This window comes from Dicentrarchus labrax, unplaced genomic scaffold, assembly GCF_905237075.1.
Source record: "Dicentrarchus labrax unplaced genomic scaffold, dlabrax2021, whole genome shotgun sequence".
Taxonomy (NCBI): Eukaryota; Metazoa; Chordata; class Actinopteri; family Moronidae; genus Dicentrarchus; species Dicentrarchus labrax.
In genome coordinates this window covers 2,124,465-2,143,166 of record NW_026136702.1, presented here as the reverse complement: position 1 = coordinate 2,143,166, position 18,702 = coordinate 2,124,465, and the positions used below count along the sequence as shown (strand labels likewise).

At 42.4% G+C, this 18,702-nt stretch overlaps 1 protein-coding gene across 1 annotated transcript in view; it reads left to right on the top strand.

The window, feature by feature from the left end:
* Positions 1–14,079, top strand: part of ttc7a (tetratricopeptide repeat domain 7A) — a 57,145-nt gene extending 43,066 nt beyond the window's left edge. Inside the window, exon 21 of the mRNA XM_051427875.1 lies at positions 12,409–14,079. Coding sequence (XP_051283835.1) covers positions 12,409–12,627 — 219 coding nt within the window. The 3' untranslated portion in view covers positions 12,628–14,079. The remainder of the gene's footprint in view (positions 1–12,408) is intronic.
* The last annotated feature ends 4,623 nt before the right edge of the window (positions 14,080–18,702 follow it).

Here is an 18,702-nt window from a genome sequence, read left to right as displayed (position 1 = left end):
ACCTTGGAGACAAGATTGTCACGGTTGTGGAAGAAGCTGAGTTGCGGTACACGAGGAACTTGAACCCAAATGTAGACCAGTAGAACAAGAGCAGTTCAGATGGTTTAATGACGAAAAAGTTACAGGTCCATGAGGCAGCGAGTTGAAACAATCAAATCAAAGTCAACAGGCAAAACCCAAGAACAGAGGAAGAGTAGTCCATAAAACAAGAGGAAACCAGAGGGAGCAGGAAGAATGCTACACACGTGAATGAGGACGAACTAACGAATGAAACAGAGAAACTCAAAGACTAAATACACAGGTGAGGGGAAGGAAAACAAGACCCAAGACAGGAAGTAAATAACTGACTTTATATCATCATTTTATATAATCTTTGTTGTTTGCAGCCAAACAACTAAAAAAGGCCTGAAACCGGCTCTCTGCTTATCAACCACTCGCACGCATCTGTGGGAAGCTTTGACCTTTTTCCATTATTTTACACCAAACAAAATCAATTTTTAAAAGTGGACTTGTGTTTTCATTTGAGCTGCATATAAAGGGGTTCTTTAAACTGATATGAAACCATTAGAAATTGGGCAGATTATATTATAAGTTTTTACGTCATGTCGCAGGCTGGAGGGAGAACTGGAAACGGTTAGAGGCTGCTAAATTAAATTAGAATTAATGTAATATTCTGTTCAGTGGTCAGTATGCACACACACACACACACACACACACACATAACATGCATGGATACACAAACACATTTTAAATGCTTTATTAGTCTATTAAATTACCATTTATGTAAGATGCATATATCAATGTAAGAAATATATAAATAACAATTTTAGAAAAGAAATATGTATATTCTCAGTCAGAATATATTTGTGGACAAAGTGTATTATTCAGTTTAAAATGGTATTTTCAAACTAAACAGGTTTATAAATAAATCAGATAGCATTGTCTTTGCTGTGAGAGGAGTCAAAAATCGATATCAGGTGGAATATCTGGGATGCTTCATCGCAGCGTTCGTGTATCCTGGCATGTTTAATCAATAGATAATCAATAGCTCATTAGGATGAATCAGGTGTGCTGGTAGAGCTGCACACACCCCTCCTTCTGTTTTTTAAAGGCTGTGCACTAGTTTATTCAACTATATGGAGAAGGTGGAAGCAGAAGACACATAAATGTTAAATGTTAAACTCAACAACAATGATTAGGCTAGTTCGCTGTTAGCTGCTAATATTAGCTGGTGAGCCGGGGCGTGGGTGTGACAGCTGCTCATAATCATTACCCATTCTCTCCCGTGTGCAGCGCTGCACTGTGTCAGCGGTCATTATGGTCTTAATTATCACATTATAGCTCAGTCGTATTTGGAGATGTGTTAATTCGTTGTGGGCAAATTTCAGAAAATAGAAACAAACAAACTTTGGTCCGCAACCAGCGAATGACAAACACTGCTCAAAGACTCGCTTTCTCCCTGCTGATCACTCCCCCACATTTCTTTCATCCGAGTGGATCCTCTCTCTCTCTCTCTCTCTCTCTCTCTCTGGCTTCCGCACTATAAAGATCCTCTCTCGCCCACTCCCACCCACTCCCTCGCTCAGTCTCTCTCCCAGTCTGCCTTCCAGATGATCCACTGGATTAACCATAGCTGCTCTGACCTTTGAACTTTCTCTGTTGTCATGGTGAAGGGGCCAGAGAGGGATATTCCTCAAATCCAAGACTCACACTGCCCGACACGCGCTCACACACACTTATACACACACACACACACACAATGTCTACGGTCTCCATAGTGACCATAGATGTGCTGGTTGATATCTCTTCTGACTTTACTGTGACCACATAAGGCTAATGCTTTTGCTCCTGCTGCACGCTTTAGCTGTGTGTGTGTGTGTGTGTGTGTGTGTGTGTGTGTGTGTGTGTGTGTGTGTGTGTGTGTGTGTGTGTGTGTGTGCAGCGCAGTGCAGTCCCATTGGGGTAGACGGAGGTACGCGTCTCTTCCATATTTGGCCTGTGGGAGAACCAATCCCAGGGGGTGAAAAGCTGAATCAGAGCCAGCTGGCAGTGTCCTACTCTGGGTCTCTTACAGGGCAGATGTGTTCTCGGTCTGAAAGTGTGCGTGCGCATGTGTTTAGGAACGATTGTGTTTGTGCCTTCCTCCGTGGATTTGGCGCACATGTGGACAGTTTGTTTTTGGAGTAAAAAGAACTTGGATTAAGACACATAGTAGTCGGCCTGAGCAAAGGAGCATAATTCAGTTCAGGGGGAGTAAAGTTCAAATGTATCATCGTACAGTCCCTGCAGTTAGAGATTATATTTAAAGCTGCAGTAGGTCATTTTTATAAAAAATATCCCGACAATAGTTCATGAGACAGATAATCTGTAAAAAGGAATCAGGCTCCTGTGGCTCCTCCTAGTGCTCCTAATGGCATTCATAAGAATCCACCGGACCCGAACGAACACAACCAATCAGAGCCGAGATAGATATAAAGACACTTTAGGTTGGAGGCTTGAAGACAGATGAATGAGACTCAACAATCGACTCTCTTTCTCGGCTCTGATTGGTTGTTTTGTCACCTTAGAATGAGAAGTTTTTATCTACAGACGCTGCTGGTCGCCTTCCCTGGAGTCTGCGCCATGTTGGACCGCCATGTTTCTACAGTAGCCCAGAACGGACAAACCAAACACTGACTCTGGATAGGTGTAGTGTTTTGTGGCCACCGTAAGTTGCTCCTGCATTTGCCGAAGCTGCGATCCGAAATTACGCTGCTAGATGGCGCTAAATCCGACACTCTGGACCTTTAAAACAAAAGCACTCACATGACACTAATAGACCCAAATACAAACAACGCAGCTCTGCAGAATACTGTATGGATTATTTATCAGACGCTAATGGAGCCGTGTGGTAAATAGCTGCATCTTTGCATTGTGATGGAGCCTAAGTGGGACAGTGTGTGGGACATTTTATTTGGAGCGCTGCCCATATTTCTGGCTTGTACCAGCCTGCCAGAATACAACCTACAGTTGCTGCTACTCTGTGGCTTTGTGCATTTATTTTTATACTGTATCTGCTGTGGACACTTTGTGTGCCGGTGGCCCATTTATTCTGCTCTGCCTGAAGGGGAATTCTGATGATATTCTTGGTTGATATTCTTACACTTGAGCTATTATTCTGCAAAAGTACATACTGTACTTTCCTTGAATGTCCTTAAGATCTTTTTTTGTGTTATTAGGGCAACAGATAAAAGGCGACGTACCCCTGCTGTGGCTTCACAATGAAATTCTTGAGTGAGTTTCTTTGTGGATTTTTTTTTTTTTATGGAAGCAGTATCATCATGAGTATCAATGTGAAGCCTCTAGAGCTTAAAAAATACATTTTATTGAGGTATATTTGGGCCTTTTTTGAGAAGCTTATAGTGGAGATATAGACAGGAAATACTGGGAGAGCGCAGGTCTAATCAAATAAGTTATATTTTCCTCAATTTCTTCAAGATTTTATAATAACTTAAACATTTAAGGTTTATTTTTACACAAAAAAACACTTTTTGTACACAACTTGTACCTGAATATAAGAGTATTGGCTGTATTTAACCCTGGTCCATGGCACAGTGTTGTAGTTTGGAGTTTGGTCCTGCCTCACCTGCACACTATTTTTATGCTGTTTTATCTGCAACTGTTGATTTTCCACTTTTCTACGGTGGCCCAGAGGCATCAACGAAATGCAAAAGTGAGCAACAACAGATGTTAACAGTGAAACGGGGCACACAGATATTACATCCCTTCTCAAACAGTCAAGAACTTTGTACTTTCACATATGTTGGCAACAATAAAAATCCAAAAGATGAAGTGACATTCAACATAAAAACACAATTTTGTCGTGATTTTGGATTTTCTTTGGTTATTTCCTGTTTTATTTTGTAGTTTTCCTCCTCCTTGTGTGCCGTCTACTTCCTTTACTCCTGTTTCTTTTTGCCTGTTGACTTTTATTCGACTGTTTTGGACTATTGCCTCATCATTATGTAAGTTTATGTTTCACCACCACCTGCTGCTGCTCTGCTAGTCTGCATTTGGGTTCAAATCCTCGTTTCCACACGTGTGACACAAAATATAAAACGAGCTAAAATAACGACGCTGCAAATTTCTGTCATCAGTCCGTTCAACCCTGTTAAAAAGGTCCCAACCTGACTTCTGTAACATTTAAAGACTTGATGTATTCCACAACGTCGCACCAGAACTCGTATCTGTGCGTTAAGCAAGAGCCAGGAGGCAGTTTAGCTTAGCTTAGCATAAAGACTGGCAGACGCAAACAGAAATGGACCTTTTGAGTTTTTATTGGGAGTTACGTGCTGCAGCCATTTCTTGGCAAAAGACAGCCGGGAGCAGCGACTTCTCCTTTGGTTGCCAGGCAACCGAAGTTCTTGGCGCTGGAAGTGTTATTCAAGAAAAAGTTCGACTCGGGAACCCACTCTGAAACCACAAATTGTTTTCACATTCTGTACACTCATTATACAAACAAGATACAACGTGTTAATTAGTGAGCTCTGAGGTGTGAGGAGGTGGATTTTAACTTTGGAAAGGGCCATGCTAGCTGTTTCCCCCTGCGTCCAAGTCTTTATGCTAAGCTAAGAGAGTCTCCTGCTGGCTGTAGCTTCTTTCTTTGAACACTTGAAGCCTGTTTTTCTGGTGCTTGACAACCAAACAGTTTGTAATCAGCTGTTAAATTCAGTCTTATAAGAGCAGAACAGGCAGCAAAGCATTGCACAGCGTCACCCGAGTGGAGTGAACTGGTAATTTTCTCCACAGTTAGCCGAGGAAAGGGAAATGTGAGTAAGGGAATAACTGGAAGCCGTACAGAAGCTCAGCAGCTCCTGCGGTGTGGTTCTTAATAACACACCACCACCATCTTCCCCTATTCACCACACACCACTTTACTCCACCTCTACACATTAGCCTCGGCCGTGTCCACACGGTTTTGTGTGTGTGTGTGTGTGTGTGTGTGTGTGTTAAAGAGAGAGTAATGCAGTGATCAGACAGTGACTCACAGCTCTGGTCAGCTGCTGGTTTCAGAGTATTTTTGGATGGATGAGGGTGTGGTATGGGAAACCAGTATAGGACTATGGTATGCTGCGTGTGTGTGTGTGTGTGTGTGTGTGTGTGTGTGTGTGTGTGTGTGTGTGTGTGTGTGTGTAAGCTACAGGTTTCTAGTTTAACGTCTTGGTTGTCACAGTCCACAGGCTAAACCGAAGCATCTATCAGGGTATTAGCCATGTCAGCTCTCCCACATTTTGTCTGTCTATGCTGTTAACCTCATTATGGTAAGTGTTTGCTTGATGTGTGTGTGTGTGTGTGTGTGTGTGTGTGTGTGTGTGTGTGTGTGTGTGTGTGTGTGTGTGCGTCCCGATTGGGTAGCTGATACTGAAACACGGCCCAGCTTTGCTTCCGGCGATGGTATGAAATGAATCTGACCCACTCCCCAACATCCTCCACATCTCATCCCTCCTGCTCTGAGTCAGCCACGCACACACGCACAGCACACACACACACACACACACACACACACACATTCTTAACACACACACTCTTTACTTTTCCTCCTCTCCCAACAGAAACGCATTCACACACTGCTTCACATATGCATGCATACACTCAAGGACGAGGACTTGTGCTCATTGAATTAATCGCGTTCCAATTATCAAATGCCCCCCATCTCTCTCTTTTCTCTCTCTCTCTCTTTCTGTCTCTCCCTCTCTGTTTCTGTTTCTGTCTCTCTCTCTCTCTCTCTTTCCTCTCTGTGTGGATGGGGGTGGTTGTCAGCTGATTAGATAATGCAAATACATTATTTATAACACTTTGCACGTTCTCGCCGCTTTATGGGATTGCCTAGCAACCAGGGAAATATATTCTATTGAGCAAGACCTCTGATAACCAAGGAGAGAGAGAGAGAGAGAGAGAGAGAGAGAGAGAGAGAGAGAGAGAGAAGGAGCGAAACAGAGAGACGATTGGGAGTTGGCTGGTGCCTCCGTTGCTATGTATGGCTCATCTGGGCTCACTTATTTTTTCCTTTTTCTTTGACACCTCTCTCTTTTTTTTCTCTCCCTCTCTCTGTCTATTCATTGTTCCCAGTTTAGCTCTTTCTCGCTCGCTCACACTCCCATCCTTCCTCGCTTTCTTCCTTTTCCTCTCCTCCGTGGCTCCTGAATCACCCCCTTTCCTTTCTTTCATTCCTTCCTTCCTTCTTCTTCTTTTCCCTTCCTGTTCTTCCCATGTGAGTGTATACAGTGTGTGTGCCATGTGGACTTTTATACTGTTATATATTCATAGAACTGATCTAATCGAATGTACTTTGCAATGCAAGAATTGACTCTAGACACACTTTATCAGGATTCCCACTCTCTCTCTAACAAATCATTTTCCAGGACCTTTCCAGGACATTTTCCAGGAGTTCTCCTTGCTGTACAGGATAACACTTGCTTACAAACGATCATATAGGCAGTGGTTTCAGGCAAGTGTGTACATTAATTTGGCCACAGCCCAATTCAAATCGAGTAGAATTATTTGTTTTTACCGAAGTGTCCATTGTACGTACAATTAACATCACTGTGCTTGTTTTTGTCAACCACAGCTTGCTTTATGTATGTGGGAATGTAATTTGCAAAAAGATCGCTGCAAGTCAGTTCTTTTTTGCATCCGGTAAACTCACGTTTTATCTTCCTGCTAAAAGTCGAGCTTCAGACTAAATATGCACCCAGGTTCAGGTGATCTGAGTTATCAAATATTAGTTTTCCAGTCTTGGAAACACCTGGAAATTCATTAAAATGACCAAATATTCTGGAAACAATCTCTGTTGTCATCTATGTTAGTCCAAAGGTACCAAATAAATCAGGATTAATTTTAGGAGAATGTGTGTAAATGCACAAAACATTCACAGGATTTCCATTTGATGGAATGATGCAGCCATAAAAACACATTATATAATCATATATTGATAGATATAAACATCACATAGCTTCAATGAGGAGTTGGAACATTACATTACAGCCTTCTCCTGTTTATTTTGCTGAATCTCAATATATTTGTCTTGAGTCTCCATATAGGCTAACTATGGAATTCCAAATCCAAAATAAGAAAAGTCTTGAAGGAAAAGAAAGAAATTAAAAGTCAAGATTGGTTTTCTTACACCACAAAGTGTGTAGGAGAAACTACGGTGGCTCCAGGCCGTATCTAGAGGCAGTGTTTGGTTTGTCTGTTCTGGGCTACTGTAGAAGAGCTCAGCTCATTCTGAGGTAACAAAAACACAATGATTTTTATTTTCAGCTAATTAATACACTAATGAAAACATACCTATGAATATTATATTCCATTTCTGCCAACAGATCCTCTTTTAAGGGGTTGATCAGTACCGAAAGGTAAATACAGCTGCCTCCCCGTGTCTGCCCAGCTTGAACCACTGATGGGATTAAAGGTTCAGGTAAAGGCTATGTTCCCGGTTCAGTGGCAGGGCATTAGGCCACTGGGTTACACTCTGTATGTGTGTGTTTCAACAGACTTGGGTTACAAGTTAGGTGACATAAGATGCTTTCTGGCTGCCATATTGGCATTATTATGGCCCTGAGCCGTGCCACGCACACACCGAACCATCTGTAGACTGGAACAGTTTCTAACCTCGCACCTCAACATGACTGTTTATAACTTTATTCTTATTTCCCAGTCGGTGTGGTCAGTTACAACTCCTCAGCTCTGTAGGCAGCATGGCTGACAACAGCAGATTGCAAGTCTAAATTTAGAGTTCAGCTGTCTCCACACAGTCTAGAAGACGTTCATTTCTCTGCTGTTTTTTTTTTTTACTGGGAACTAATTCAAATGAGCATTTTGTCACTGATTGTTTTGTGTTTGTTGTTAGATTTCCAGTCTCTTCACTTCAGTCTGGATTCAGTTTAAAGCCTGAACTGTAGCTGTTCATCAGCATGTTGCTTGATACATTAGTATATGTATTTATATTTATATGCAAATCGTGATCTAATGAAAAGTTTTAATGCTCGCTGGAGGCAGATAAAGTTTTTGGTAATAAAGAAGTTACCCAATAAATATTATTCCCATAAATAAATATCTGCGGTTGCTGCTTATAGTTGGTACGTTAGAGTATTACAAAGTACTCTTTAGGTTGTTGCACAGTATGAAATATGAATATCAGCTGACACCAAAGAACAAAAACTAATTTCCCCAATGCTAATCAATCCCATAATCAAATCTGTGTTGGGTGTGTTTGTTTGTGACATCCAGGAAGCCCTTTTTTTTCATTCTTTTCAATCTAGCTGATGGGAATACATTTGATTAACTGTATATTCGTTTGCAGCATTTCAAAAGTTAAGCTTGAATTTAGCTTGAAAGATGGATGGAGACAACCGCTGCCCACTCGCTCAGTTTGGCTCAGCTCAGCTCAGTTGTGCTTTAATGGCACGACAAGAAGCAAACCTGCGCTGCCAAGCTCGATGGGATCAGCTGAGGTAAAACTGGAGACAGATGGCTGGGAGTAATTAAAGCAAAACCAATACCAGTTTTATCAGTGTAATGCCAGAAAAACACTTGGTAGCAATCTAAATGTTCTTGAACGCACATTTGTTCACTCACTTCCTTTCCTATCTGCTCGCTCTGATACTCTCTCAGACGTTTTCTTCCTTACTGAGTCGTTCTTACTCATTTTCTGTTCTCGTACCAGCTCAAAATCTTTCTCTTAATTTCTCTTAACTTAAAGGAATAGTTCAACATTTCTTTACAAGAGTGAGATAAGAAGATCAATGTCAGTGTCATGTCTGTGAGTGAGGTACAAAGCTGAAATCAGGACGTTGTTGGAAGTGTTTGATTACACCGTGGCTTCAGGGGAGCCCTATATTCTGGGGTGTTGGGGGGTGGGAGGGCTGTATATACCTGCACAAGCTTACATGAATGAATGTGCAAAGATATACTGTCAATACATTTCAATTCATACAGACAATATTTATCTTGGGACAGCAAAGATAAAGAAATGATTAACCCGAGCAATGTTCTTTTAACTGCTCTGTCGAGAAACAGTAAGATAACAGTGAGAAAACTGATAACATTGGAGAAAACACAAAATGTTTTAATATTGTTTACTATTGGAATATATACATTTTAGACAGAAAAAAACAGTGGCACCAAAAACTTCCCCTAAATTTCTTTTTGGCTTTCTGGGGAACTTGTGTCTCTTTCAGGAGAGCCGAGCGCCGCCGTACTTCAAACCCTGGTTGTTAGCCTAGCTTAGCATAAAGAATTGCATCTAAACTGATTTTAATGAAGAAACTTACTCCAGATAGTATTTGAATTTAAATGTCATCGGAACAACCAGAACATTTATCTTCTCAGCGTCACAAGAAATGGAAAACAGGATTTGTGTATTTGTACTATTAAAGCAAATGAACCTCTTTTCACCACTAAACTAAAAATAAAGGGTTAATAAAACTATCTAACTGATTAAGGTAATTAAGGCAGCTTTAGAGGTTCAGTAGGTTTATTTTTTCACTTTGAACAGAGCTGCCCCCCCCGGTAAACTAGGGTAACCGGCTCTGTAATTAATGGCAGATGTTGTTGTTAGTCCCGTCAAGTAAACAAACGTTCAAAAACAAATTTCCTAAAAATGAAGAGTGTGTGTGTGTGTGTGTGTGTGTGTGTGTGTGTGTGTGTGTGCTTTCCTGTCCCACTTTGTCTCGGCCTGTCCTGTGTTTATATCCGACCTCAGCACATACAGTGGTGTTTATTTGATTGGGCTGCTGACCTGGAAGGATCAACTTTTCCATGGTTACCAGCATAACTGACATGTGGCACAGATGGAAGTGTGTGTGTGTGTGTGTGTGTGTTAGCCCAGTAGCTGACTGTGTTTATGCTAGAAACACTGGAACAATGTAACCCCTGTGAGTCTGAAGACAAGAACGCAGACGTAAGATGCGGTAGCTAGTGACCAAACCATCGGCAAGGAATACATCATACACCTCGAGCAAACACCCACACACACTCGTGCATACACACACTCATAACCCAATGTGTACTTCCTGTGACAGGTTTTCTCCGTACCCAGGAGTTTTCGATCTTTCCTCTGTGTTTTCCTCAAAGCAGCAGGGAGGAAAAGGGAGGAAGGGAGAAAGTGTGCATGTGTGTGTGTGTGCTTTTATTGAAAGTTGCATCAGTGCCCCTGGACAGCTATGTGAATTTCAGCCCAATTAATCTGGAGCTTGTGAGCAGAGACTGCATAACAAGACTCGTCTGTCTGACCTCAGGCCAGCTCAGTGTGTGTGTGTGTGTGTGTGTGTGTGTGTGTGTGTGTGTGTGTGTGTGTGTGTGTGTGTGTGTGTGTGTGTGTGTGTGTGTGTGTGTGTGTGTGTCTGTGTGTGTGTGTAACAGATAGTCAAAGTAAGGGAGGGGATGATATTGTGCAAGAGTGGCTGTCTGTTGTCACCTTGAGTGTGCATGTGACACTGTAGTTTGTGTGTGTGTGTGTGTGTGTGTGTGTGTGTGTGTGTGTGTGTGTGTGTGAGACAGATTTGACTCCATGCTGTTGGTCAGTTGCGTGACGCCCTTTTCTGCCGGGCTCTCAAACACAACGCACCCCGACTGAGCCGAGCGCCGAAGAGACACAAAGTTCTGCGTGACCTTTAACATGGTGACAACAGATATCACCCGTGATATCCTTCTCTTTCTCACATACTGCCACTTTGTACTTTTTTTTACACATCGGGTCCAACAACCCATTTATTAGATGATTATATATCCATACAGTCTACATGAAATGCCAGTTCTCGTCCCTTCCTTCCCCGACACAGATACACAGTGTGTGTGTGTGTGTGTGTGTGTGTGTGTGTGTATACGTTCATACAGTATTAAACCAGCGAGTGTGGAGATTGCATGCAAACCCACCAGAGCCCTGGGCAGTAGTTGCCCAACATGCCACTGCAAATGAAGACTTTGGAATAACATGTTCTGTAAGGAACACGCCAATGTCTTTTGAATGTTCTGGGCAATTTAGCACAAACTGTGTAAACTTGTTAGTACCAGTTTTTTTTTTTTCTGCCCCTCCAATGGACCGTAATTGATTTGTATTGATTGCAAAAAAAACTTTAACTTCAACTACATTTTTATATATAAAAAAAACAGTCTTTTTCTTCTTTCCTGTAAAACAAAATGTGACGCTTGCTTACATAAGCATTAACTAATCAATTTCAACCAATAATATCAATCAATCTTCAGTCTGTAGCGACACAGAGCGAAGATCGTCCGGCTGCTCTGCCTCAACTCCACTAACTGCGGACAGTTTGACGACAGCGGTACCGAGGTCCTGATAGACTTGTTGCTAAAAGAAGTTAACAGTAATGTTGGATGCTGTTGGCTACCTTAGTTTGCGTAGCTAACGTGACTCTTCGAGCGGGTGCTAGAAGACAAACCCAACAAAAATAAAAAACGACCTCTGTACTTTATTTCCTGTTGTCCTCAGTCGGCATCGGTTCTACGGCTGCTGGCCGTAACAAACAGCCTCCGCAGAAGAGGACCCACTCAGTCTGTAAATAAAAACAACAACTCATTCTAAGGTAACAAAAACACACTGATTCTTATATTCAGGTGATTAAACACTAATTAAAACACTCCTATGAATATTATATTTAATTTCTGCCGATAGATAAACGTTACACACTGGACCTTTGAAACCAGTAAAATCACAAACCTTTCCCTCTGCAGTCTGTCCTCTGACCCGAATACAGCTTCAACTTTCATTACTGTGTGTCAGACTCTTCACATACTGCCTCATCTTTCAGCAGAGGCCTGCTCCTAATCTCATGATTTGTGGATTTTCTCCCTTCAGTTGTACAATCCCAGTACGACTGTGGTCAATGCAGCAGTTGGTTGTTGTTGCTGTTTTGTTTTTTTGTCGTGCTAAACGAGTCCACAGGACAGCAGGCATTATAATCCAAGATTTGGATTTTTTTTTGTAAAAAGCCACCATCTGTTTACTTGATCTTATCATGCCGTGGAAAATGCTTTAATGCTAGATATTTAGGATAAAAAAAACAACAAATATTAGGGGCAAGGTACTGAAGTAAAATGTAATATCATTATTCTGTATTGTGAAAATGAGAGCGTGCCATAGGTCAACTTTTAGTCTGTAACTTACCTCAAAAGAGAGGTTAATTCAGATTTAACACAACTAATTCATCAAGTAGATTTTCTCTAAAAACCGAAAATGAAATAGCGCTTTGTTCCACTTTACTTTTTTATTTTAAACCAGCATGTACTTGTATCTGAGATATCCACCAGAAATCTGATTTTCTTCTATCAATACCTTCAATTGACTGAAATTGACTTGTAGTATAAATTATGCAGGACTCCATTTCTTCTCTTTCATCCCTCCTCTCCATCCAGGGCCGCCTGCTGGTGAAAACTGGGCGTGTCCACCTCGGGGAGAAGGTCTTGCGTGATGCGGTTCAGGTCCACAGCACATCGCACGAGGCGTGGAGCGGCCTGGGCGAGGCCCTGCAGTCTCGGGGGTCCAGCCAGGCCCCAGACTGCTTCCTGACAGCCTTGGAGCTGGAGGCTTCCTGCCCCATCCGGCCCTTCACCATCATCCCCAGGGAGCTTTGATGGGGCCTTGGGGTGGGGGTGGTCAGGTTTAAGGAATCGACCACACTGATGCAGATACACTGAGAAAGCAGTGCTGGGTGGAATAATGTTCCTTAAAGGTGCAGTCAGAGATCCTAATCCAAACTACTTTGGCTACTTTGGCCTGGAAAAGGTTTCCAGTGGGAGCGAGTGGGATGGTAAATCTGACACATGCTAACATGCTGAACTCTGAAACATGGCTGTTCAAATATCAACCATGTTTCTCCAGAATCGCTGACTGCACCTGAAAACTTATAATTTGACATTTTGGGAAAAGGCCTGTTCACTTTCCTGCTAACAGCGTGAAGAGATCAAAATCACTCATTTATGTTAAATATGAAGCTACAGCCAGGAGCTCCTTAAGTCACATAACCCCCTTTAAAACCTCTTAGTGAACTGAAGAGGTTACAGTAGGAAGGATAGAACCAGGCTAGCTGTTTCCCCCTGTTTCCAGTCTTTATGCTAAGCTAAGCTAACCAATTCCTGGATGTACCATCATATTTAACAAACAGATATGAACGTGTCTTCACATCTAACCTTCAGCAAGAAAGCGAACAAGTCTCAAAATCTGAGGTATATTTTCAATAACAATGCATGTAACATATTACTTTTTCACTCTCAGTGACTTTCTGTCAATTATCTCAAATGTCTGATTGTCCCCAAATATTATATATGAATGTTCTTAGCATCCAGTCTTAATAAGGAAGTTAATTATTAGATGAATAATTGCAGAAAATGTCTATTTTTTCCCGTAGTTTTGAGTATTTACATGCAAAAAAAGGGGCATTAATATTGGATATCAATGCTATTTGTGCATAAAAGGCAACAAAGGGATTCAGCTTTATGCAGATAACAGAGCGATGTATAGAGAAAATAACGTTATCATGTAAGTACTGTAACTGTGTACGTCTCCTATGGAGTGACACAATCGTTGGCTTTAACGGCTCATAAATCGCAGAGATGTGCTGGTTACACCCTGCGATAGAATGTATGCCGTTGCACGTGGAAAAGGCAGATGCATTGATTATGTATAGGCTGTCAGTCACTGCAGCAGCTCCACTTAGCCTTTGATGTATATTTGATGATCATGTTGATTGACGCAGCTTTCATGTACACACAACCCCCCCCAATCTTCAAATGAGAGCTCACGTTATCTTCCAGTGTATCACTCCATATGTCATTACTACTGTATGTATGTGAATGTGCGTGTGTGTGTGTGTGCGTGTGTGTGTGTGTGTTTGTTTTAGACCATCCCTCTGGGGTGTTATGAGTCCCTGTTCTGTTTGTTCTGTTTGTACGGTACAGTAGGCGACTCATCTGCTCATAACGTGTGTGTGTGTGTGTGTGTGTGTGTGTGTGTTTTTGGGTTGTTTTTTTGACTCATCTGTTCGTAACGCTCTCTCCATCATAAACAACAATGGCTTTTAAAAATCACTGCTGGATGCCGCGTCTTCACCTGCCTTGTCACTTGTGACTAATGGACATCACTTCCGAGTGCCTAACCACATTAATGTGAGCAGTGGGACTGGGCTGCCGGCTTATGTAATACTGCCAGCACAGTTTTCTGCCTCCTCCTCCTCCTATCTCTCTCTCTCTCTCTCTCTCTCTCTCTCCTCGTCCTATCTCTCTCTCTATGTCTCTCGCTCTCTCCCGGCCTGCCTGATGTGATGTGATGTGGCTTGGTTGCCTAGCAGCCATCCCCTTGTTTGAGTAACTGGGGAAGCGGAGAGAGATATCTGGTCTGCTGAACAACACACATACACAGAGAAGACACACACACACACACACACACACACACACACACACACAGTGAGAGGCAGATAATGCCCCCGTTGTGTGGTTTTACAGGCTTGACAGTGTCTGTTTGATGTCTGTTGTTACCATGTGAGGTATGAGCCAGCTATAATCAATGTCTCAGGCTGGTGTAAATTGATTTGTGTTATGGGAAGAGTCCCTGCCTTTGCTCTCAACCAAAAAAAACACACATTTCCTAACCATTTCCTTCCCTGCAGGGCACTAATCCCCACCTCCTCTGTCTTTTTTACAATCGCCCACATTCTAATCGCTCCCGGCATTGAAACTCCCTCATTCATCAATACTTCGATTTTCGCGCCAGGAATTATCGATCACTGTCACCATCTCTTCTGCCATCCCAAAAGTCTATTTTTACTTTTTTACCCTCCTCGCTCGCCCGGCTCTCCCTTGTTCCATCCTCTCCTCATTAGCACTGTGTGTGACACCTACACAGGGGCTTCGGGAGATGAATGGTCTAATCCCTGTGGGTAAAGGAGTGAAATATTACATCGTGTGCTCACACATGCACAAATACACGCACACACACACACACACAGAGACAATGAGGGGGTACACGAACACACTGTGTGGTACAGTACACATGCTTAAACACACACACACACACACGCACACATGCCGTGGTTTTGACAGCTCTGGTAAAAGGAGACAGATTAATGGAGGAAGCGGCCTGCTGCAAAGCCTCTCAGAATGACAACGGGCAGATGAAGCTCTGTTCACTGGACCTAGTGTCACCACACACACACACACACACACAGATATATATATATATACAGTTTACTCACCTGGGATCAATGAGCAGAATGCATATGATCTTACTGAGTATGTCTGCGTCATCGTGACGTCAGAGCGCCCAGGCGTGTCGCTCTGGTTACGCTCTCACTTCCACACCTGAGCACCACCAGACAAGTCTGCTCCCCAACCCTCACATCAAGTGTCAAGTGTTCGAGCTCTTACTGTACGCTTATGGTTGCTGTAAAAGAGCGTCGTGGGATAAGTCACAGCCATATTGGATCTAATTAGTCAGGGTGCAAACTTAATAACACCCGAGCTGGGAAAGTTATGCATTTCTATTTTTCTATATCTTCATCATCATAGATTATCTGTAAACTTAGGCTACTACTGATGTATGATTTGTATATGAGGGTGATAATGACGCAATATCATTAACTTCAGTTAAGATAATACACGTAAAATAAACGTTCCTAGTCCTACTCTGTTATTTAGCATACTGTGCATCACTGTCAATCCAAACTCCTCAATCAATCAAACTTTATTTACACATTTCATACAGTTTAGTGTAGTGCAAAGTGCTTCACGGATGACAAGACGATAATAAGACAGAATGGAGTAAAAAAATTATAAAGTAGACTTAAAAATAAAATAAAAATTACAATAAAATACAGCAATAATATATATATAACAATAGCATTTAAGTTGAATGAAGCGTGTCTGGTATTCACGTCATGGCGGTGTGTGTTGATGCCAACCCTACAGGGGCACGTGGAGGGCACGGGCTGGGTGGTGCCGGTGCGGGGCGCCAAGAAGGAAACCATAAACCATCATTGTGATGTCCAAACAAGGCCGGGGAGTCATGGACGGGTGAGGGGTATGATGGAGGTTATGAGGATCAGATGTGGTTCCATAATCTCATTTATAAATACAATGACTGGTACGGTTAGATGTATACATAGTTCATCCCCGAGGGGCAAAAGTGTTCCAGCGGAGTTCAATGCACACGTTGACAAGAGGATGTATTCAAAGGGCTGTGAGAATCGCCTTTAGGTGTGGACTGAATGCAGTATATTCTCAGAAATGCTTTAGAAAACTAGCTTATATTATTAGCTTTATACTCATGACATGACTCAATGACTTTACAAAGATTTTACAGTAAAAATCCTTTTTTCTTTTTACAGTAATTTCATAGACTTACTTTATATCCGCTGGTTACAGCTGATACTTATGGCTACGACATCTACCGCAGTCGATATAGGCTATAATACAAATGCATCATCATAAAATCCATGAATGTAATTTTTACAGGCGGGAATGGTTCAAAGACTAGTTTCACATTGTGGGAAAGTACATATTTTCTTTCTTGTTCTTGTTTCTTGAATTAGATGAGAAGATTGATATCATGTCTGACAGACAGTTATCTATCTTAGCTTAGCATAAAGATTGGAAATGGAGGAAAAGAAAGCCTACCAGCACTTCTAAATCTCTCTAATTAACACATTATATATTATTTGTCTAATACGTACAAAAACTGGAAAATAACTGTCTGACAATTAAGCTTCCATAAACACTTGTTGTTTTTTGTTGCTTTTCCACAAATTAAACAAACAGATTTATAACTTAGCTATTAACTAGCTATTAATAGTTGCTCTTAGGAGACTTTTGTTCCTTTTCTTTGGATGGAGCCAAGCTATCTCTTTCCCTTTCTCCAGTCTCTGTGCCACTTTAAGATGTGATATGAGCGGGAGCGTACCTATGTTCCCCGGGTTCTATCCCCCGTCATTTACCCCGTAAAAAGTTTTAAAAAACACCTGCCAGCACATCCAAAGCTCTCTAATTAACATGTTAAGTCCTGTTTGTGTAAAATGCACAGGTTAAAGGTTTGGAGGGGGAGTTTATGTGCCAGATTATTTCTTGAGCAACCTTTTAACTCTTAACAACAAAGTGAATAACTATATTTCTGAAAAACATGCCTTGGAAGGTTTTGTACTACTGTATAAAATATCATAAAGCTGTGAATAACAAAAGGGCAAAAGGTCAAACGTAAACAATGCGTCCCTTTGCTGTGAAAGCCACGAGCAGCTCTGATGACCCCGTTTAATGATATGAATGATTCTCACATTGTTGAGTCTGAGGCTCTTTTATGAGGCTGACATTGTCAAGCACCGGGGCCGAGTAACGCCACAGTACGAACGGGAGCTTGGGCCTGGCAGTGCGCTCGCTTCCATCAATCACTCCAGCTCACCTGATCGCGGCCGCCGGCGCTCTTGGTCGACTTCCACACACACACACACACACACACACACACACAGCGACGCTGCCAGCACCATTACCCACTTAAACAATGACCCCCTTGTTCGCTAACAGTCGGCCATTGGAGCTGATTAAACTTTTAAATGTCATTTAATAGAAGCGTAATGTTGCTCCGATGTGTCTGTCAGCAGCTTGAGGGGGGTAAAAGGATACCTGGTCACCCTCCTGGCGTTGTCACACTGCCCGCTAAATTCCTCAGCTGGCTAGTCATCACCCTCAGTGTGGGATGTGGTGATGAGAGTGAATGTGACCCGGACTTTGAGGGGGGAACATGAAGGGAGCAGCACCTCTTGAACCCGCCACCTCTTTGTTTGACCCTGTTACCGCTGGCTGGAGTTTCTCAAGGTGCTCATGTTGTACAGCGAGGGAGAAAGGGAGACTTCAGTCGGACCGGTTCTGTGACACCGGGAGCCCATTTTAGTTCAGCACAATGTCAGCGAGCAAACAATGGCTTCTCTGTTTGAGGGTTTGTTTGTTTGGCGACCTTTAGCTGCGACTCAGCAACTGATAATGGCATTTGTCCCACACCAGTATTGGATTATGGGTATTTTTGTGTTAACCTCGCATTCTTCGGAAATTCCAGCGGCTCTGCCTTCGTCATCATTCTGCAGCAGGGTCACATTTTCCCAGCGTGCTGCCCCGAGTTAGCCGTTAATTTGATGTCCTCTAATAGCAGGGTCACCTCCCGTTGTAAACTGCCAGAAACACAGATTTAACCTGGACCCAGATGAGGCCGACCGGATCTCATTAAAGTCGTTCCCAAAAAACTGAAAGTTGATGTTTGCAACCTACCCAATGTTCTCATAACCTTTACATGGTAATAATTCAACTGTGCCGGCACATCTTAAATCACTGTTCTTGCCAGGAAACGCAACTGCAGATGAAAGATAATGTGTGTGTGGTAGGTGTTTGTGCAGTGCCTTACAATCCTAAAGTCTCTGCAGCTTTGGATGCAAGCTTTCATCTCTCTGTGGAGGTTTTATAAGTTTTAAATAGGAAGTTTTGATTTCTCTACCACCCCGTACAACCTTTGAGAAATTCGCATACATGTGTGCTCATGTTTGCAGGCGCGTTTTTATAAAAAAAGCAAAGGATCACAAGTGCATGCCTGCGTGTTGCATTCATCGCATTGTGCGGCTGCGAGCATATTCTTTGAAGCAATGTATGTCTACGGGAAGTCGGGGGTGGTGGGAAGGG